The sequence below is a fragment of the Pelophylax lessonae genome, assembly GCF_965119305.1.
Source record: "Pelophylax lessonae genome assembly, chromosome: 9".
Taxonomy (NCBI): Eukaryota; Metazoa; Chordata; class Amphibia; order Anura; family Ranidae; genus Pelophylax; species Pelophylax lessonae.
In genome coordinates this window covers 135,656,261-135,679,012 of record NC_138776.1, presented here as the reverse complement: position 1 = coordinate 135,679,012, position 22,752 = coordinate 135,656,261, and the positions used below count along the sequence as shown (strand labels likewise).

At 42.6% G+C, this 22,752-nt stretch overlaps 1 protein-coding gene across 1 annotated transcript in view; it reads left to right on the top strand.

Moving 5' to 3' along the window:
- Positions 1-22,752, top strand: part of LOC309563136 (hexokinase-1) — a 103,728-nt gene that overhangs the window by 53,661 nt on the left and 27,315 nt on the right. The window contains exons 3-8 of the mRNA XM_082267454.1: positions 8,692-8,840; positions 16,296-16,415; positions 18,267-18,362; positions 19,803-19,902; positions 19,978-20,161; positions 21,979-22,134. Of these exons, the coding sequence (XP_082123580.1) occupies positions 8,692-8,840; positions 16,296-16,415; positions 18,267-18,362; positions 19,803-19,902; positions 19,978-20,161; positions 21,979-22,134 (805 nt within the window). The remainder of the gene's footprint in view (positions 1-8,691; positions 8,841-16,295; positions 16,416-18,266; positions 18,363-19,802; positions 19,903-19,977; positions 20,162-21,978; positions 22,135-22,752) is intronic.

The following is a 22,752-nucleotide window of genomic DNA, read 5'->3' as shown; positions in this document are numbered from 1 at the left end:
TCACCCAGAAGGCCCTTCAAGAACAGAAACCTGCCCCACGGGTCGACTCTACGGTCCTGCAGGGTCCAGGGAAGCCGGTTGGATATCAGAATAGATACCCCCCTGGACTTGGATTCTGCGTTAGGGGCGTGATACACGCATGGAAAAAACCTGTTCTGGAGGAGGGGAAAAGCACCCTCCCTGAAATGAGTCTCCTGGATGAAGGTGACGTCCACATGGAGCCGTCTCAGTTCACCCAGCAGGACTCGGCGCTTCTCGGGCACATTGAGCCCTCTGGCGTTAATCGAGGTCACCCGCACTGGATCCATGGGGGGGAACTATGTTAGAAAAGTCTGACCGGTAGGAAAGGGGGTAGGACAAGAAGAGAAAGGAAGGGGGCAGGGAGCATGGGGAGGTGGAGAGCAGGGGTAGGGGGGATAGATCAGGAGGAAGGTGGAGGGACACAAAAAAAAGGGGGAAGGGGGTAAGGCAAACAGACAACAAGAGGAGGTGGGGGGGGGGGGTAGTTACAGTACCAAAAAACCGAGGGTCAAGACGCCCCGCAAGTCCCCCCGAATGGGGAAGGGACCACTATCTGGGGCGTAGGCCTAGTGGGGACAAGAACCTGAAAAAAAAAACGGAACAGGGATAGCAGAGCTCACGGACCTGAGCTTCCCCCGTCCAATTATGAAAAAACAAAATGGAGGTAGAAGGGACCGCCTAGGGTAGAGGGATGAGCCCCCACCCCCGCAATCCCCGCTTCAACACGTCAAACAGAACTGCCTGATAACAGAATATATGTCACATAACCTGATAGGAATGAGCACATACATCTTTGGCCGCCAACCCCCCTGAGACTCCAGGAAGAGGGGGGCGATGGGGGCCGCCACCGTATCTTCGGGTACCAATCACGAGTAACGGCACCCTCTGGGCTCCATCGCCCGTAAGAACACGACCCCCCAGGGTCGGCTCTGGTGCTTGCGCACCCTAAAGGCGGGGCGCGGACGTCAGTACAGAGCGTCCAGGGGCGCAGTTCTGATGACCGTCCGACACATCCAAAATATACAAACATACAGTCATAATGAGGTAACATTCAGAGGTGAGAGCCAACGAAGTCTCCTACGGTCCCGCCCCTCTCCCACACCCCTCCCACACCCATATCTCCCGGCACTTCTCATCCCAGGGGAGCCACCACCCGCCGTCCCCCTCCCAGGCCTCCACACACATCCCGCCGGTGACACAGACACATGGGCCGAGGCGGATGAGTGCAGAGAGCAGGGAACAGATCCCCTCCAGCCACACCAGCCTCAGCCCTAAAATAGCAAGTCCCCAACATGGGCCAGCCAACCCCTCCCCCCGGCCCCCCCTCCCCCCCGCTAACGGCAGCAATCATCCCAAGGGGGGATAACCTATCAGCGAGACATTCAGAGAAAAGTCAAATGCGAGTCCACATGAGCACAGTGAATGGTAGATACATTCCTGGTAGCCACTGTAACCGCCAGAGCGCAGGGATTCCCCTGGGGCGTCTCGCGGTCAAAGAAGCGAAACCAGCACATACAAACAACAGCAGTGGGGGGCATTGGCAACATCTGGGGGAACCGGGGGGGGGGAGCAGGTGGGGATCCAAGTCAAATCCGGAAAACTGGCATGCGAAAAAGTCAGGGTGCAGGGGACACTCCAGCAGCCGCCATGCGCGGTCCTGCTCCCAATTAGTCACGGCTCCAGAGAAGGGGGATCGAGGGCAACCCCCCCGGGGGGGGACCATCTCCAATAAGCAGGGTTCAGAACGCCAGGGGAGACATCGGGGAACCAGGGCGCCCCAGATCGACACCGGGCTGCTCCATCAGTCAGAGGTGTCTCGTGTCTCAGCAAGGGAGAGGGCAGGGGAGCGACCAGGACCAACAGGGCCAGAGAATCCTCTTCTCTTTTCTCCTCTCCTCTCAGCTACTGCTTCAGGATGGAGAGTGGGGGAAAGGGCTAGTCAATCTGTCATTCACCGGACCCTTCCTTTTCTAAGTTAACACACTCACTGCGTTCATTCATAACTGAAGCATAGTAAACTGTTTTCTATGCTTCAGTTTGTGAATGAATAGGAAGCTGCTCAGCACAGAGCACTTCCCATTCCTTCACCGTCCAGTGCTGCAGAGGAAAGCATTTGTGTTTGAGTTTTGGGATGCCCACCCTAATGCCATAGGCTGCACATACCTATTGGACTGACTAATCTTGGGGAAAGAATTGATAAATTGCCCATGATGATCACTATTCTTCTACAGGGAAAAGGCTGGCACTGGGCATGAAAATGCACACATTCCCTGTACTGTCCTACATAGTTAGGTCACAGTTATTCTAAAGGACAATCTTGTGTCAGTCCAGACATAAAATCACCGTCTTTTGTTTATGGGTACCTTTAGAGCGGTGAGCTCATTAGTTTGATAAAACCTGCTCTGTGACATTTCACAGACAGCAATTTGTGCTGCCTGCGTCTCTGGTTACTTCTGTTCCTATATTTAGCTAGAGACTAATGACAGCTGAGATACACACTGGTTAAAAATACAGGGCGCTAAAGAAATGAGAAGGACGGAGTGTGTAAGATTGATTCAGTCTGTTTCTGATAGCATCCCCAGCACCTGTTCATTCCTTGAACTCAGTAAAAACCTATTTTGTAGATAGTGTACCTCGTATATAAAGCTTTTTTATATGGTTACACGTTGGATTAACAGTATAGCAGGGTTTTATAAAAGACCACAAACACAACAAATAATAATGATTATTACATATAATGACAGTATTTAGTATTAGTTTATTTCTATTTAACATGCCTTTGTTTATATTTTTTCAACACATTAACGTGCCTACCGATCTGTCCAGAAAAGTGTCAGTGACATTGGGGACACATTGTAGCACTGTCAGAGGTGCTTGAGCAGTTGCAGAAACCGTTTTTTTTTTTTTTTTTTTTGGATATAAAGATATATATATTTAAAATGTTGAAATTAAAATTTCTGCCTAAAGCTGGCCATAAAAATATATATTTTTTTAGTCAAGAGATACAGGGCCACCCACTAAACAAAATGAGCAGGTTTGAGGCCTTGAGGCCCTTTGAGTGGCAGTAAGGCCTTAGGCAGAACTTTAAGGGCTCATGCACACAGGACGTTTAAAAAACGCCAGCGCTGCTGTCAGGAAAAAGCAGCGCTAAAGATGCCAATTTAGCCGTGTTTTTAACCAGCTCTGGACCGGAAGGATTTGCCACCTTAATGACCAGGCCTAAAGCTGGCCATAAAAGTACTGTATATATTTTTTCAGTCAAGAGATACAGGGCCACCCACTAAACAAAATGAGCAGGTTTGAGGCCTTTTGAGTGGCAGAGAGGCCTTAGGCAGAACTTTTAGGGCTCATGCACACAGGACTTTTAAAAAATGCCAGCGCTGCTGTCAGGAAAAAGCAGCATTAAAAATGTGCTTTTAGCCGCGTTTTTAACCAGTTCTGGAGCGAAAGGATTTGCCACTTTAATGATCAGGCCATTTATCGCGATTTGGCACTGCATTATTTTAACGGAAAATTGCGCGGTCGTGCAAAACTGAATCAAAATAAAATTGATGTCCTTTCTTTTCCACAAATAGAGCTTTCTTTTGGTGGTATTTGATCACCGCTGCGATTTTTATTTTTTGCGCTATAAACAAAAAAACAGCGACAATTCTGAAAAAAAAAAAACAATATTTTTCACATTCTGCTATATAACATTCCCAAAAAAAAAAATGTAAAAATTAAAATTTGTCATCCTTTTAGGCCAATTTGTATTCTGCTACATATTTTTGGTAAAAAAATTGCAATAAGCGTAATTTGATTGGTTTGCGCAAAAGTTATCGCATCTACAAACTAGAGGAAAGAGTTATTTTTTCAAGTAATGGCAACGATCAGCGATTTTTAGCGGGACTGCGACATTGCGGCGGACAGATCGGACCCCTAACTGACGTTTTTGACTTTTGGGGGGACCAGTGACATTACTACAGTAATCAGTGCTAAAAATATACACTGTTACTGTAATAATGACACTGGCAGGGAAGAGGTTAACCTAGGGGTGATCAAAGGGTTAAGTGTGAGCCCAGGGGAGTGTTTTCTAACTGTATTGGGGATGGGCTTATGAAATGACCACAGAGACCTGTGTTCCTATATAGAAGGATCACAGGCGCTCTGTGATCATTTCAGAGAGAAGAACGGTCAGCTTTGTTTACAACTGTCAGTGGGGAGCGATCGCGGGTGCCTGGCGGCAAACGCGGCCGCCGGCCTCGTGGATCGGTATCCCCGCTGCCTAGTGGAGCCCCCCAGCACCACAAACGCAACCGACGTAGGGCTACGTAAAACTGCGGCAGGCGGTCGGCGAGTGGTTAAAAAGCATTAAGCCGCATTTTTCCGCCTTTGAGCGTTTGTGTTTTTAAGCGTTTTTACAGTAAAAACATCAAACGCGGCTATAAGCTTGTTAACAGCGTTAAGCCGCGTTTTGCATCCACCCCGCTGCAGGAAGCCTGTCAAAGTCTGTGGCAGGCTGCAGCTGGATAGTGCTGAACACTGAGTGGTGCCAGCGTTTAAGGCCCTGTACACTCCGGGCACACTTCTAGTGTCTCGGGCATTTGTCCCTAGGTGCATACTGCCCTAAACATTAGTAGCACACGGTGAGCCGCAGCAGCTGCCAGCCTCTCATAGAATTTAACAAGCTGCTGGCAGCAGAGCTGGACGGTGCCCCTGTGCCTCTCGCCCCCACTTTAACACCAGAGCCTCATGTACTGGGACCCTAAAGTGTAAAATAATATACTGGCTCACCTAACACAATGAATAATGTAAGCACCCCTAGCAGTTTGTTCCTGTTCCTGTCCCTGTCACTTCTGCTGGATAAGTTGGTGGGCATGTACTATAAATGCAGATAAAACTTCAAATAAAGTCATGTAAAATGAAAAAAACAAGGAATTAATACCCAGATTATTAGATATATTAACCACATAAAGGAATTCCGATTTGATTGACAGGGATTATTTCACTTGGCATGTTGTAACATGAACGTATAAGTAAGTTGCAGAGCAACAACACATGTAGTGGAATACATCTAAGCGTAGTACACAAAAAAAAAAAGTTTTTCACTTTTAGCCCCCGTTTACATCGATGTGATTTGACATGCAATTTAACATGTCGAATGACATGCCAAATCGCAGCTTATTGCCGGCAACGGCACTGCCTGAACGGTGCGATGCTGACTTTGCGGCGCCACACTAATTTTGATAAAGTAGTTCCTGCACTACTTTTGCCATTTTCGGGGGTGATTTCAGTAGACAGAACTGGTGTCATTCAAATCGCCCCCAAACTCCGGGTTTGAAATCACTCGCACGGTTTCAGCTGAACTCGCACAATTTCAAACCCGCGTTCAGTGTGAACGTACCCTTAGAGATGACCTCGATTGTGTGCTTCTGTGGATGCTGACTGACCTCTAGGACTCAGCCATCTGTCTTTTTGTAGGAACCTGCTATTGACATGGTTCCAATGCCCAATGACCTTGCCACCTCTTGTTGCAACCAATAAGCACATACACAATGACTTATCTGTGAGCAGTGAGCATGCTTCTCCTTTTTGTGTTTTTTATTCATTCTGTGTGTGTTCACCTGAGAAGCCTCAGTGGTTAAATTTAACAATTTTTTCCTATATCTATGTTGTATAGAAACGAATAACATCTATTCTGTATCCATCTCACGTAAAAGATAATCTAAAAAGTCACAAAGATACAAAGTAGATTTAGACCCGGTTCACACTTCTGCGTGTGCCGGGTTCGCATGTCATGTCGGAGCGCACTGCTCCGACATGACATGCGATCAGCTGTGCGGTGCGAGTTTAGCCATACAGTTTGTATGGCTAAATTCGCACCGCACCCGCAGCAAAGACGCACAGGAGGCATTTTTGCTGCCGCATCAGGATCGGATCGCACAGCGGTTCACACTTGTGCGATCCGATCCTGTGCGAACTGCACGATCGCACTGCGATATGCGATCAAACTGGGGGTGTCGTTAAGATTACATTGACACCCCCAGCGGATCGCATATGGCAGTGTGAACTGCCGGGGGTGCGTGTGCGATGCGGGAACAGGCTGCGAATTCGCAGCCTTCCCGCATCGCAATAGTGTGAACCGAGCCTTAAACAACAATAGTAAAGTACAGAATATGATGCCCCTCTGGCTCCATCTTTAGTACTAGTTTTAAAAATGTATTTTAAATAATTTTCTAATTGGGGTAAAATAGAAATACAATAGGAGATACATTATAACTTACTGTGTACACTACAGAATGTTAAAGTTTCATTGCAGAAACCACAAGGATGGATCTGCAAGGTGTAGATAAGAGTTAGGCCCCTTTCACACGGGTGGTTGGATTTCAGTTTTTAGCTGCAGATAGAGGAACTTATTTACCACAGCTAAATGCAGACAATGCATATATAACTATACCTATAACTCCATTCACACACTGCATTTAGCAACGTTTTAACAACATACAGTCTTGTACTTTTAGGAAAAATAAAATTGACAGCGTCCAGGAGCTATCTGTACAAAAACGCAGTTAATCGCAGTACAAAGGAAAAATAAAAAATCTGTAGCTTCAGAAAAGGGAAGAATTTACTACCGCAGCTAAATGCAGCCGCATGTAATCGCAGATAAATGCAATGTACAAAACTTGAGTGATCTCTGTGCCAGAAGTGTTGGAATTTCAAAATAATAAAACATACTTTTACCAGTGGCAGAACAGCCACCCATTGCAAAAGTGCAGTGTATGTGGTATTTAATACACCGACCTTTTCCTCTTCCAGCTTACGCTGGCATCGCTCTCCAGGCTGCTAGAATGATCCCAGAAAAAGTGCATTTGGCATCACTCCGTCTAGGACAGGAGCCGGCGCTACAGAGGAAGCATTGGCTTTTGCGGCTCCTGCTCCCTCCACGACCGCTTGCTTCCTTCGCTACCTGCGCCAGCTCCATGCACCCTGATGCTCTGGGATGGCAGGTCAGCAACCTGTTGCTCACTATCTCCAAGCTTTGCAGTGGAATAACTTCTTAACAGAATGTCTTCAACTTATAAGCTGACCTTAATGCACTGTTTCATTGGGCAACTATGTGGCAAATGAAGTTTAATGTTGATAAATGTAAAGTTATGCACTTGGGGGCTAAGAATATGCATGCATCGTACATTCTAGGTGGAGTAGAACTGGGGGAATCCATAGCGGAGAAGAATCTGGGTGTTCTGGTAGATCACAAGCTTAATAATAGCATGCAATGCCAAGCTGCAGTTTCCAAAGCAAGCAAAGTCCTTTCTTGTATTAGGAATATAGGATATCGGGCCACTGGAGAAAGTGCAGAGAAGGGCAACCAAACTGATAAGAGGCATGGAGGAGCTCAGCTATGAGAAAAGATTGGAGGAACTGAATTTATTCTCTCTTGAGAAGAGGAGATTAAGGGGGGATAAGATCAACATGTATAAATACATAAGGGGTCCATATAGTGAACTTGGTGTTGAGTTATTCACTTTAAGGTCAACACAGAGGACAAGGGGGCACTCTTTACACCTAGAGGAAAACAGATTTCGTCTCCATATGCGGAAGGGTTTCTTCACCTAAGTGCTGTGAAAATGTGGAATAGACTCCCTCCAGAGGTGGTTCTGGCTAGCTCTCTAGATTGCTTTAAAAAAGGCCTGGATTCTTTCCTAGGTGTACTTAATATAAGTGGGTACTAATATTTATAGGTAAAGTTGATCCAGGGAATATCCGATTGACTCTCAGGGGATCAGGAAGGAATTTTATTCCCCTGCTGTAGCAAATTGGATCATGCTTTGCTGGGGTTTTTTCGCCTTCATCTGGATCAACTGCAGGTATAGCATTGTGTATATGGGATTGTATGGTTGGGTTTTCATTACTGTTTTTTTTTTTTTTTTTTTTATTGGTTGAGCCAGATGGACTTGTGTCGTTTTTCAACCTGACTGACAATGTAACCCTGATCTGGGCTTGGCGACCCGCCATCCCAGAGCATGGGCATGTGCTTCCCTGGTTTGAGGTCGTAGGCCACATTACAGCGATCCCTGCGTGTTTCCCGCACCGCATTACAGTCACACTGTGTTTGGGATCCCCTGCGGGTGTCAAAATAAATTTAACGACACCCCCAATTGGTTAGCAAGCACAGTGTGGTTTGCCCGCACCAGATTGCATGGTACAAAATGACCATGCGATGCGGTTGCAGCGCGGTTCCGAAAAAGAGCCTGCAATTTTTTTGGTGCAATTTGAGCCCATTCAAAATAAATGGGCTCAAATCACACCGCACTGAATCGCATGCACATTGCAGAGAAGTGCGGTTCCTGTGTGATTCACATGCAAGTTAGAGTGTGAACCAGGTCCTAATCTCACAAATTCACAGATGTTTAGCTTACTGTTCAACATTTAATGATGCTGTCACCAAATTACTTGCAGAGTGACAATTTAATGTTTGCTGTTGGAATTATAAAGTGTTTAGCTAAACCTTATCTCTGAGATCACTCCGGCAGGATGAATGGACATCTGTTGCAGTGTTTACTTTGTGTTATTGGTGAAGTGAAATGACTCTAATTTTAACAAGCTATCCTGATGTCTTTTAACTATATAGGGATATGGAAGCATTTGTGGCTGTCAACAGATATACTTAATTCTTATCTTGTTTAATAGAAAAGGGAGATTTCATCGCTCTGGATCTCGGGGGGTCGCATTTTCGCATCCTGCGGGTAAAGGTTTCACATGAAAAGAAGCAAACAGTGCAAATGGAGAGTGAGATCTATGATACACCAGAGGACATTATCCATGGCACAGGCACTAGGGTAAGTGCTTCTCGTTTTTGAACCTGGCACTGAATGGAGACCAAGCTGCCATTAATGTTTTTTACCATTGATGGGTATTTGCAGTGATGTAAGGCCAGATCTGCAGACCCTCCTAGAAGTCATTGATGGGCCTCCACACTCCTTTCCCTCTGTATGTGGAGTCCTTGTTCTTTTTTTGGTTGTCGCTTTCATGCCCAGACTCCTTGGTGGTTCTGTAGATGTGTGTGATCAGAGACATGTTTATTAGCTCAGTTTTGCTATTTACACATTTGCAGAAATATAAATGCCTAAGAGCCCATTCACACTGCCGCGACATGTCAGACGACTTGTCAGCCTGACAAGTCGCGGTCCATTGAGTAGTACAGGACCCGTTCTAATAGGAGCAATACAAGTCGCTCTGACTTAGAAAAAGGGTCCTGTACTACTTTTGGGCGACCTCGGAGCGCCTTGCATAGACTTCCATTATGTGAAGTCCCTGCAAGTCACGCCGAAGTGGCGGTGCACGCGACTTCACAGGTCGCCCCCCGAAGTCGTGTCACCTTAGTGTGAACCGGCTCTAAAGCACTTGAAGGAAAACCAGATACAGTAAAGTCCATTAAAGATGGTCAAACACCAATCAAAATTTGGCCAGTCTCTTCTGGGATCAGTGTGTGGCCCGCCCTGCTCGACAGAACTCAATTTTTTAATCGCTATCTGTTGAAGAAGTATGTTGGAAAAGTTTAGGACGATCAGTGTAACCTGCTCACTGGCTGAATGAAAAAATGAATAACCATGTATAGACAACCTTAGAACACCTAAGGCTGTCCATATATGGTTATTTGTTTTTATCAAGATGGTTGAGAAGATGAGTAAACCTCTTGGACCAAACTGCCACTACTATTTGGACGCCAGGTGTTTTTGCACTGGTTGTACTACTTGAAGAGGTTTCATGTGACTCTTGATGATAATGGGGTCATCAGATTCTTCTAAGTAAATGGCAAATAATGTCCGAAGCTGGCCTTACAAGTAGATTAATGAACAAAGGTTCAAATGAACATTTGTATGAAAATTCTCATCAGTACATTCAACGAATGTCTATCAAAAGTACTTCAAATTTTTTTCTGATTTTAGCATTCAATTTAGCAATGAATGTAATTGCCTGAATGAAAATCACATTTATTGTTAGAAATTAATTTGTTCAAGAAAGTTTTCCATTCTACTTCAAATTTTCTCAAAACTGCGGGTTAAAAAGTACCGTCAATTTGAACTCACTAACTCTCTATAATCGAAAGAATGTTTCTAAAACTAAACTTGTCGAACTATGTCCTTTTAGTGTATGGCCAGCTTACGCATGTGCAAGTACAAAGATGTCATCACATTCCATGGCACTGTATGTTGCAGATATGCTGTAATTTTATGATCCAAAATGCTGATTTTATCCACGTTGATCAAACTGATTCCCTGGGGTAGCCTCATTTATCTGGCAGCTTAGTAGCTTCTTACCCAAAAACAGATCCTGAGTTTTCCATTACATTTTTGAAAATAAAGCACATGTCAATAGGTAAAAAATGGCCCAAGCGGACAAAGTACATAGGACATCCTTTAATTCTGGAGATATATGATTTAGTCAAAGGTTAATTTATAGTCTAGAGGTTTTCTGTAGATGTCTACTTGTATTTTATGCTCCATGTTCTGACCGCAGTTTTATACATTGATGACAAGCAAACCTATAGTAATCATTTTTTTGGTAGACCACTGATGTCATGCATAGCAGGCCCACCAGTAGCTTTAGCTGCCTTTTAGAATGCCCCGGTAGTCTCGAGTAGAAATAGTCTATCCCAATGGTTGTGTGGTCTGAGCTAACAGATGCAAAGGGATGGCCTTCAGTGTTTCTCATATATATCCCATCTAAAAGAATAATAGTGAATTGTAGGTAGTCAGCTGGCTATTAATCACCACTTCCAGGAAAGCTATATAGGATTGTTAACGAAACAAAAACCCAGTAATAAGCTGATGAATACAATTAACCTTTGTGTTCTCTCTTTACCCTTGTAAATCCTTCAGCATCCCATTGAATGAATGCAGCATCTGCTCTGCTGGGAAATGCATGTGGCTTTGTTTAAATGGAATGGTCCACCTCTGATGTTTGTTATTTTCCTTCATTACCTGTAATATTCTAAAACTGTTAACAGCATTAGCACTAATCCCAAAATGTATAACCATTCATTTTCTTCAATTTAATTAGAGATTTATATTGAAGCATTTGGTTGACACTAAGTTAGACATGAATACATACCCTTTTAAAAACAAAAAAATAGACATAAATACAGATTTTTTCCTTATATCCTTTATGTCATATGAAATATGGAGCTGTCATTGTTGGTTTCCTTTTAAGAATTGTAGTTGCTTGGTTGTCTTTGGCTTTAATTCTGTCCAATCCACTGACTAAATCCTTTATTTTAACTTTGTTTATGGTATAACTAAAGGCACAACTTTTTATTTAGTTTTGGATATAGTGGAGAGGGATTAGAATACTTGTCAGATTTTATTGCTTTCTGTGCCCCCGCTAGGGAGATTCTCCCTCTCTATTTCGCCTCTTTACCAATATCTTTAAAAGTGAATGTAAAAATAACCCACAAATTTTGGGTTGTCCCCAGACTGTCAGGTCATAACTTTTAAAATGTTTTGTTTTTTGTATATGCTTATATTCCGAAATACTTTTTAATATACTCTAATAAATATATAAATTTTATGACATTGTGTCCTGCTGTTGTGCCAACGAAGTCCAACTACCAATACTCTTTTTTAGTTTCTTGTCCCCAGAAAAGTAATAGAGGGGAACTCTTCCAATGGGGACACTAATTGTGGTGACCTGGGGGTCCCCAATGAATTCCCTTAATTATCAGGGATTTCTTCTCACTTCCTGTTTGGCTATGGGATAGGAAGTAAAGGTAAATCTCCCCAACGTGACTCAGATAGAGAAAGAAAATTTGACAGGGGTTATTCCTTACGCTATCCAAAGTGAAAAAAAAAAGTTTTGTCTATAGTTTAAGGAAGAAATTAGAACCTCTGTCTGGTTTTAGACTGTATTGGTGCCCCTACAAGGAAAGATTTCTCTTCACTCTCTGACCTCTTAAGGCTCTCTGTGGTAATAGCTAGCTAGTTAACACCAAATACCTCTAAATTTACAGATTTGGTCATCATAAGTAATCCTTGACATACGTACAATGCTTGTGCCCTTAATGATATACAAATGTTTTAGAAAGCGGTACCTTATATTTATTTTGGATCTGTTATATATATATATATATATATATATATATATATATATATATACAGTATCTCATAAAAGTGAGCACACCCCTCACATTTTTGTACATTTTTTATTATATCTTTTCATGCAACAACACTGAAGAAATTACACTTTGCTACAATGTAAAGTAGTGAGTGCACAGCTTGTATAACAGTGTAAATTTGCTGTCCCTTCAAACCGCTGGCAACAAAAGTGAGTACACCCCTAAGTGTAAATGTCCAAATTGGGCCCAATTAGCCATTTTCCCTCCCCGGTGTCATGTGACTCGGTAATGTTACAAGGCCTCAGGTGTGACTGGGGAGCAGGTGTTTTAAATTTGGTGTTATCGCTCTTACTCTCTAATATTGGTCACTGGAAGTTCAACATGGCACCTCATGGCAAAGAACTCTCTGAGAATCTGAAAAAAAGAATTGTTGCTCTACATAAAGATGGCCTAGGCTATAAGAAGAGTGCCAAGACTCTGAAACTGAGCGGCAGTACGGTGACCAAGACCATGCAGCGGTTTAACAGGACAGGTTCCACTCAGAACAGGCCTCGCCATCGTCGATCAAAGAGGTTGAGTGTACGTGCTCAGCATCATATCCAGAGCTTGTCTTTGGGAAGTAGACGTACGAGTGCTGCCAGCATTGCTGCAGAGGTTAAAGGGTGGGGGTTCAGCCTGTCAGTGCTAAGACCATATGCCGCACACTGAATCAAATTGGTCTGCATGGCTGTCACGTCCTGACGAAGCGTGCGTCACGCATGCGAAACGCGTTGACGTCACACGCCGGCTGCACACCCACCGGAGGAGTCACTCACAACTTGATCCAGCCGTTTGTGTCCATCAAACCGCCATGCGCGGTAGACGCTGCCTATACTTGGCGTGCTGGAGAAGCTGCTTGTGACCAGTGACCATTATTCCAGGAGCCGACCAGAGTGCACATTACCCGAAGCCAGCCATTTACACCTGGATGTATGGTGAGCCTTTAGCTACATATGGGGATTGAGAAAGGGCTGTGAGCACTTGGTGGTCAGTACATCAGGATGAACTGTTCCATATAGCAGAGGGTCACACGGATGATATATCCTTATCAGTAATACCCTGCATAACAAATTAATATCAACTTCCATTAGTACCTGACACCGGTGTGAGCCTGCGCAGAGGTTGAGTTTACCTGCGTCTCTCCCAAGCTCCCATCCCAAATCGGGTTCATCTGGAGGGTCTGCACCAATCTGTCCCTGGATGACCAAATTGGTCCAAAATTGTCCACTAATTCTTAAGGTGGCCATCACATTGCCATTTGATTTCACTGCATTGAGGATCAAATTACTATTCCTTAATTAAGGACTAACAGCGTTCATTTATTCCACATTCCTCTTCCTTGTAGACATTCCATCTATGCTTTGAGTCAATACAATCACAGTTGACTCTATGAATTTGCAGTTCATTAACATGAGAGGATGCCATGATTTGTCTAAAGCCTAAATATTGATAAATCACTGCATTGGTCTGACCAATTACAGACCAGGGTATATACCAGACTGGTACTAAGCTAGGCGCAGACATTTCTCTTGGTCCATATACACTTGATTTGTTATATGAGGGTTAGGATTGTTGAATTTCAATTACTAATTTGTTAAGCCTGTCATTATCCCATGTGGGTGAAAAATAAGGTCAGCATATCTCTCGTCATCTTTGAATATGTGGCATGCTGAAACACGGTCAGACACCTAGGTAGCATTAACAAAGCTCCATTTGAGCTGTATGCTGCTGGTAACTGTATCAGTGTATCCTCTCTTCTGGTGTGTGTGTGTGGCTGGCCATGTGTGTGTGAGTCATTGTTTTTGTAATTGTTTTTATGTTGTGCATGTTCATTGACACCACAATTGTATCCATTTTGTGTATGTTCAATCATTTTTGAATTTCCCCTCACATAGGGGGTATTTTATACTCCGTGTTTTTCAATAAAGTTTTTTGCAATTTTGAAATCAGCAGGTGTGAGCATCTCTTATTGCAACCATTCTTAGGAGGTAATTTCTAGTTCCTTCCTTACATATTTTTCCATTACACTGCCTGGGTTGCGGTGGCTCCCTGCTTAAGTATAAGACCATTAGGAATTTCCTAATGGGTCTTTTGGATGGTTGGTGTCCGGTTGTATATACCTTCTGGACACATTGGTCTCTAACATAGGTGCTCTAGCCACAGTCATCCCAAAAGGAAGCCTCTTCTAAAGATGATGCACAAGAAAGCCCGCAAACAGTTTGCTGAAGACAAGCAGACTAAGGACATGGATTACTGGAACCATGTCCTGTGGTCTGATGAGACCAAGATAAACGTATTTGGTTCAGATGGTGTCAAGCATGGGTAGCGGCAACCAGGTGAGGAGTACAAAGACAAGTGTGTCTTGCCTACAGTCAAGCATGGTGGTGGGAGTGCCATGCTCTGGGGCTGCATGAGTGCTGCCGGCACTGGGGAGCTACAGTTCATGGAGGGAACCATGAATGCCAACATGTACTGTGACATACTGAAGCAGAGCATGATCCCCTCCCTTCAGAGACTGGGCCGCAGGGCAGTATTCAAATATGATAACGACCCCAAACACACCTCCAAGGTGACCACTGCCTTGCTAAAGAAGCTGGGGGTAAAGGTAATAGACTGGGCAAGCATGTCTCCAGACCTAAACCCTATTGAGCATCTGTGGGGCATCCTCAAACACAAAGTGGAGGAGCAAAAGGTCTCTAACATCCACCAGCTCCGTGATGTCGGCATGGAGGAGTGGAAGAGGACTTCAGTGGCAACCTGAGAAGCTCTGGTGAACTCCATAACCAAGAGGATTAAGGCAGTGCTGGAAAATAAGGGTAGTCTACATAAAAGATTGACACTTTGAGCCCAATTTGGACATGTTCACTTAGGAGTGTACTCACTTTTGTTGCCAGCAGTTTATACATTAATTGCTGTGTGTTGAGTTTTTTTGAGGGGACAGCAAATTTACACTGTTATACAAGCTGTACACTCACTACTTTACATTGTAGCAAAGTGTCATTTCTTCAGTGTTGTCACATGAAAAGATATAATAAAATATTTACAAGAATGTGAGGGGTGTACTCACTTTTGTGTTTTGTGAGATACTATATATACTAATATATATATATATATATATATATATATACATAAATATATATATATATATATATTTTTTTTTTTTTGTGGTGTGCTAAAGCGTTAGTCTATTAACTGCATTACTATCTGAGCCTGTCAAAAGTGTTCTCTGGGTGAAAAACATTGGCCTAGGCTTTGTATGGCAGATAAAGCACTGTAAATCAGCATTTACATATGACACTGTACACAAACGCCTCATCAGAGATTCACTTTTCTGTCTAAGGTCCCCCTTTTACATGAGTCGCCCCTATATATCTGAGACGCCCTATACATTATTTCTCCCATGACCTCAGAGTCCCTCTATCACTAAATCTCCCAATTACATAGTCCTCTCTTCAGATCAGAGGCCTACACTTTGGCTCCAGCAGTGCAGCAGAGAGCAGGGGGTAGAGGAAGTCTGGAGGACTTCACCCTTCTCCTGAATGTTGGCGGAAGCCTTACACGTCACCTGCCCTGAATCAGAGTCATGCTTTGCCATGGTGCAGGTGAGATGGCCACCATCACCATAGCACTAAAAGCCACCTTGTGTCCTAAATCTAGAGTGTTATTGATTGTTACACTATTGGGGGTGCGGCCTGCTCACACCAGACCAATTCATGACATTGATCCAGGGCAAACTGGGTCCTGTGCTCATGGTCCCCCCGAGTGAACCCAGACACACCCTGGTTGAGAAATACTGCTTTATATTACAGAGGTTCTGAAAAGTGAAACATTGGCTGTTCCATTTAGCTTGTTTTACTTGAACTTGGACTATTGAGATAAAGAACAGCAACCTGTGGCACGTTTCTAGTGTGGAGTGTCTTAAGAAATATCTGATAAGTGTTTCCTTTCTTTAGAGAATTGTATGTCTTCTTTATTCCTTTCCCACAAAATTTATACACAAGGCCCATAGTGGCACAGGGTGCCCATTCATACCAGCACTGGAAGGTGGAGTATAATAGAAGTTTTCGAACTATGTAAACTGCCTTTTATGTAGCACCATGATTTGTGTGACTCATAGAAGAACATTGTTGTCTTTCAAAAGCTCTTTGACCATGTTGCTGAATGCCTGGGGGATTTCATGGAGAAGAAACAGATCAAAGACAAGAAACTGCCTGTCGGATTCACCTTTTCCTTCCCATGTGCACAATCTAAATTAGATGAGGTAAGATTTGCCTTGAATATTATTCATAGAAACTGAAGCCTAATTGAAAGGCTATACATCTAAAAATCCAGCTACCCTATGGTATCATTAAAAAAAAAAAAATGGGCTGATCTGTTTACATTGTTATATGTGTTGAGCCTAGTACACACGGGCCAAATGCCGGATGGCATTAGCCAGTTCAATAAAAACCGGCCGACATTAGGCACGTGTGTACTGGAGTCGGACCGGCAGAAGCCAGCCAGAAGGGACATGACCGAAAAAGGTCTGCCGATCGGTCTGCCAATGGCTGAGAGCGCTGACTGGAGTGTTCTTGTGGGGGGCCGTCCCCCTGTCAGAGCACAATAGCTAAGCAGGGGGGATCGCTGTACTAAGGTTGGATGGTTAGTACAGTGGCTCCTTCTGAGCTATCCATTTTTTTTCATTCAGTCCTGCTGGGTTTAACTAAAAAAAACTACTAGTGCACAAGTGTCAAACACAAGGCCCGTGAGCCGAATCTAGCCCGCCAGGCCATTTTGTGTGCCCTCACACCTCTTCTGGAGTTGCGGCACCCCCCTTGTCTCTGTCCTTTACCTTGTCTCAGCAGTTGGCATCAGAGTGGAGAGCTCTCCTCAGGTCCTTCTCCAGACCCTGCACTCTCTGCTACCCAGTCCCCCCTCCCATCTTCTTCCCTGAAGCAGCACATGGTAAGGATGGAGGAGGGCACTGTGATGTAAGGCAGGGTGAAGGATTCTTGAAATCCATTGTAATAAGGGGGGGTGCTATGGACAACTAGTCTTATAGATACAACCGGCCCTTTGAGGGCAACAATAATGCCGATGTGGCTGGCAATTAAATAAGAGTTTGACACCCCTGTACTAGTGTGTAAAAGGCTTTAAATTTGAGCTCCACCCAAAAGGAGAAGTTCCGCTTTAAGACCTCCTCCCTGGCTCCTGTTTCTGAAACTGAGCTTTTGGGGGGGGGGGGTAGGTATCCAATTTTGACAGGTACCCGCTCCCACTTCCATTCCCCCCTCCATCCCGAAGTCTTCTGAGACACATGACAAGTCCTAGAAGACTTCAGGACTAGTCACAGAGCGCAGCATCGCATGCGCAGTGAGCACCCGGCTGTAAAGCCACAATCTGGCACAGCTGGGTGCCCACAGAAAACATGCTGGCGCCGCCGAGAGAGGACACAGGGTAAAAACGGCTGGGGTGAGCACACCGCTGGATTGTAGGACAGGTGGTTGGCTGTTTATTAAAAATCAGCAGCTACACTGTTTGTAGCTGCTGACTTTTAATAAACATGAAAATGACTGGAACGCTGCTTTAAGCAATCACAAGTTGGTAATTTATTTAGGAAGTCACTGACATGAACGCAAGGCAAAAGATATTTTTTGTTTGTTTTACGAAAAATTAAAATCTCTGTCAATTTTTTTATTGTGGCCTGTGTCCCCAGTAAAGAATGCAACGTCCATAAGCTCCCTGGCTGGTGTCAACATTGTCTAGCTGGCGTTTTTCAGAATTGACCACCCAGTCTGACATAACCTACATGCATTTGCACAAAGTTCATTTATCCTGGCAGATGCTGGGTTGGTACACAAAAAAAAGATACAAGACAAAGTATATTTTTTGCACAATAAAAAAAAAAAAACCTTTCTGTTTACAATATTTTAAAGCTAAAACTCAAACTTTAAGCATCAGGTTCAATAAAAAATGGAAAGTCTTTATAAACTGTCAACTTTATCAAGGCAGATTTTTTTAAATTATGTTCAGAGTGTAAAAATTGTATTTTCCATTAATTTTCTATTTTCTGCTTTATTGAATGAAGCTCTATGATCTCATGCTGACTTTCTACGTTTTTTTTCCTTTACAGGGCATATTGCTGACCTGGACTAAAAGATTCAAGGCTAGTGGGGTGGAAGGGATGGACGTCGTCAAATTGTTAAACAAGGCAATCAAGAAGCGAGGAGTAAGTAAAATAGGTTTTCTCTTAAAGAAAGTATGTAGACAGATATGCAATATCCGGGTCCTGCAGTCTTATAGGACAGTGAGAGCAGTATGAAAACTCCTCCTACAAGCTTTAACAAGACACTGATAGAAGTCACAAGACTGCTAATTACTGCTGACGAGAAAAGGTTTTTAGCAGTTTATATTTACTAAAACTATTGCATTTCCATGTTCTGTGTACTGTGGGAGACCAGATATAGTGAATGCACGGTCCTGGGTTTAGTAATACTTTAAATTAATCTTCATTACAGTTTTTATCATCTGGAAACTTTAAACCTCTACATATTAATGTATGAAAGTTGATAAAAATGAAAACGGTCTCTTTTATTTGGCAACATTAGGCAATGTTCAGGCCATTGCATTCATTTTATTTGATCTTAAAAGACACCATATCAGTTATTGGAATTTATCACCAACAACTTCCACCAACATTCTGAAATGATCTTAAGTTTTGATGGAAATTTGCCTTGATATCTTTAGATATTCTTGTAGTTATTAGATGGTTGAAGTGCAGTATTTCTTGCTCACAAAGAACATCCCTGAAGCTAGATATACACATGGCAATTTGATCACATGACCAAACTTTAAATTCATTTTTTGCTAAAATTGCAAAGCAACTGAAGACAGAAAATCGGGGTGATAGGTTCAAAAGTGCTGTGATTAAATGCAGCACAGAAAACTACCCTAAAAAAATGTTCATAGTTCTTCCCCATTTCAATTCCACTTCAGTATGATCTTTCAATATTTTGTACTGAAGCTATCAATATAATGCACAGTTTCCACTTCATAACCGATTACATTCTGGTGGTCTGTCAAAAAAAAATAGAAATTTACTGACGATTGCGGTATGTATGGCCAGCTTAAGCAAAGACAGAACTACAGAACCAGTCTGTGTCAGTGCTTACTGCTGTCAGTGTGTGTAGAACTCATAAACGGTCAGTGCTTTGTAAAAGCGTGGAGTAGCAAACTGGCCATCCATTTTATTGGCTTGACTCCTGTCATTCCTGTTTATACATCAAGTGCTTTAGGGCTTGTTCTTATCACAACATACGTATATTATATGTTATGATATTCACATTGACATAACACACTGTGTGTGTAGCAATGCTATTATATTCCTTGACTAATTGCACATTAGTGCACACATATACAGTACATTGCAGTGCTTCTGCACTTTAACGCACCACAGTGCTCCGATGCAAATGCTCTCATTTATAAAAATAGTACTGGGCCTATTTTTCTGTGCCTTGGGGTACGTTCACACTCCATTTAAGATGAATGAGCTGCTGAACACAGTGCGTCTCAGCGCACAAAAACGTCCCCTGCAATGTGTGTAATTGGGCCTTATTTACGTATATCCCAACTATGTACATGCCAAAAATCTTGTGTTCTTATTCTCCAGGACTATGATGCAGATATAATGGCTGTAGTAAATGACACCGTTGGCACCATGATGACCTGTGGGTTTGATGACCAGAGATGTGAAGTTGGTATAATCATTGGTAAGGAGACAAAACCATTTGTATAAACAGTGCTGTGTGTGTCACGCAAAAAGCACTCATGATTTGTCTTCTCAGGTACCGGAACAAACGCCTGTTACATGGAGGAGCTGAGGCACATTGATTTAGTGGAAGGAGACGAGGGCAGGATGTGTATTAACACTGAATGGGGAGCATTTGGAGATGATGGCTCTTTGGAGGACATTAGGACAGAGTTTGATCGAGAGATTGACAGAGGCTCTATGAATCCAGGAAAACAATTGTAAGTATTTACCCCTATATAGATCATTTTACACCCTATTGTTTAGGGTAAAAATGCATTTGACCAGTTATAATTACTATGACATTGAGGCTTTTCAACACAGACAGTAAGCAGAGGTGAGATGAAGCCAATACTGAGGTTGTCATTGCTGACAACCTTCTGCAAAGATACAAGGACCGTAGGGCGCTTCTGTGGGAGCGATCTGTCTTACCACACTCGATGTAGGCCTCCTGGGTGGGTGGGTGAGCGGTTTCTTAGCTGTCCCTAGGGCCGCTCTTCCAGGGAGCAGAAGCAGGCTCCAAAGGTAAACATGGAAGGAGAAAAGGAAGGCGCCCCTAAGTGCAGTGTAAAACCATTTAATGACACACAATACGAAAATACTTACATGAAAATTTGTGAAGACCAGGCATATGGGGACATCACAGAGGTAAGTTCCATAGGCTCCCTGTTGGCTCCCTTTCCTTAGAAGCCTTTCAGCAGCGTATGGAGATGGAAGGAGAGACATGGAGCACTGTGAAGGAGGAAGGTCCAGAGTGAGGGACCTTTACAGTGCTCCTTCCATGTGTACCTTCTGCAAAGATACCTGCTTGTCTCTGGCCTCATTATTTTCTGATTCATTTACCTGGAACAAGCATACAACTGAAAAGTCAGAGGAGTCAGAACTCCTGAGCTTGGGTTTGGGATTCCGAAAGTATTGAAGCCACGCAGCTAGCATCTTTAAATGGAGAGCTCTGGAATGACAGCCTAATTATTTTCTTGGTCTATGATTCAGGTTAATCAACCTTTGTCCTGTTTTCATTCACTTTCGTTATATTCTAGGAATCTAGGGCATCATTTTAGGATGCTGAATATGTTTTGCCACATTCATAGCCAAGTTAGCCATTAGAGTGACTGTTTAATTGGTATTGTTCTACTTCAGTTTCTAAATAAAAATGTAAAACTACTTGGGTATTACGAACAACTGAATTGTTCTTTCTTTTTATAAGTGAGCCCACTAGGTGTCTGTGTTAGGTGCCCAGCAGGCATATAATGATGACTCTGCATATTATTTGGATAGAGGAAAACTAAGCATTTACAGGCATTTGGAAAGGCTTCCATTCCACTTTTTTTTTTTAACTAATACATTATTACCTTTTATGTATGTGGAAAAGGTTCATCAAGCTTTGGTTGATGTTATATTAGAAGATACTACTTGAACTCAGTGCTTCCAGTGCTGCTGATGAACACAGAATGCTTGGTTCAATCACTGTGATTGGGATGGCTCTGGTTAGCACACCCAGCTTTTGACATGATATGCTAGGTATGCCAAAGGATATAACAAAAACATTGTAGTGGGTGAACTTGATACAATATATGGGTATGTAGAGCAAGATAGAAGACGGTGGAGGGTATATTTTTTAAACTTATAAATATAATTTTATACGAATATAATATGCATTTATGATTGTCCATTCACTTTTTTAAATAGTCCTGTTGTAGGATTTTTATGAATCTATGTACAATACAATTATATTGCTTTTACAATAAATAAAAACTTTGTGTCTAGAAGTAGTACCTCGAAAAGCTGACTGATTTCTGTAATTTTAGACTTTGTGGATATGCTGCTATGGCAGCAGATTACTGCCACTACGCTAATTAATACTCTTGATAATTCTAGCAGCCATCAAATTACTTTTTTAGCTTCCATGATTGCCTATATATATAATGTGGCTGCTGTTATCACAATTATGACATTTGATGGTAAGGATAACCAGGGATGATAGAGCATTTTGTAATCAACTTGGGATTGTAGTTGATGATGTACTTTTTCTTTTCAGATTTGAAAAGATGGTGAGTGGCATGTATATGGGAGAATTGGTCAGACTTATATTGGTAAAGATGGCCAAAGAAGGTCTTCTGTTTGAAGGAAGAATCACTCCAGAACTCTTAACTAGAGGGAAGCTTGAGACTAAGCATGTGTCTGCCATTGAGAAGTAAGTGCACTGTTTTATATAAATCTATCTATCTATCTATCTATCTATCTATCTATCTATCTATCTATCTATCTATCTATCTATCTATCTATCTATCTATCTATCTATCTATCTATCTATCTATCTATCTATCTATCTATCCCTTTTTTATTTGAAATGTTTTTCCTCTGGGAAGGATTAGAATCTTTGTAAAGTTTTTATTGTTAAATGGATTGGTAATTGTATTATGCTCATCCATTTATTAAACTGAACATTAAAGTGAACGTTCTCTACTCCATTAATAAATCAGCCCTTTAAACTGCAAATACCAACATGTAGTTTTCCTGCCACCATTTTTCTTACATGATTTTAGAACTGCTCTCTATCAGCAACTGAAGTTCTTTTACATGGTATAGAAATGCTGCAGGTTCAGGAGAAGCTTCCTCATAGCATAATAAAAATCACACAGGAAGAATATAATGATTTAAGGGCAAAGTTCACCTTTAAAATAAATAAATAAATAAATGCACATATTTTTGCAGGTAAAAAAATGTGCATTTATTATTTTTTTTCAGGAGCCTGCAGTGCATTGCACCCTGCATGAACAATGAGAGTGCTCACCAGCGCCCCCACAGTTAA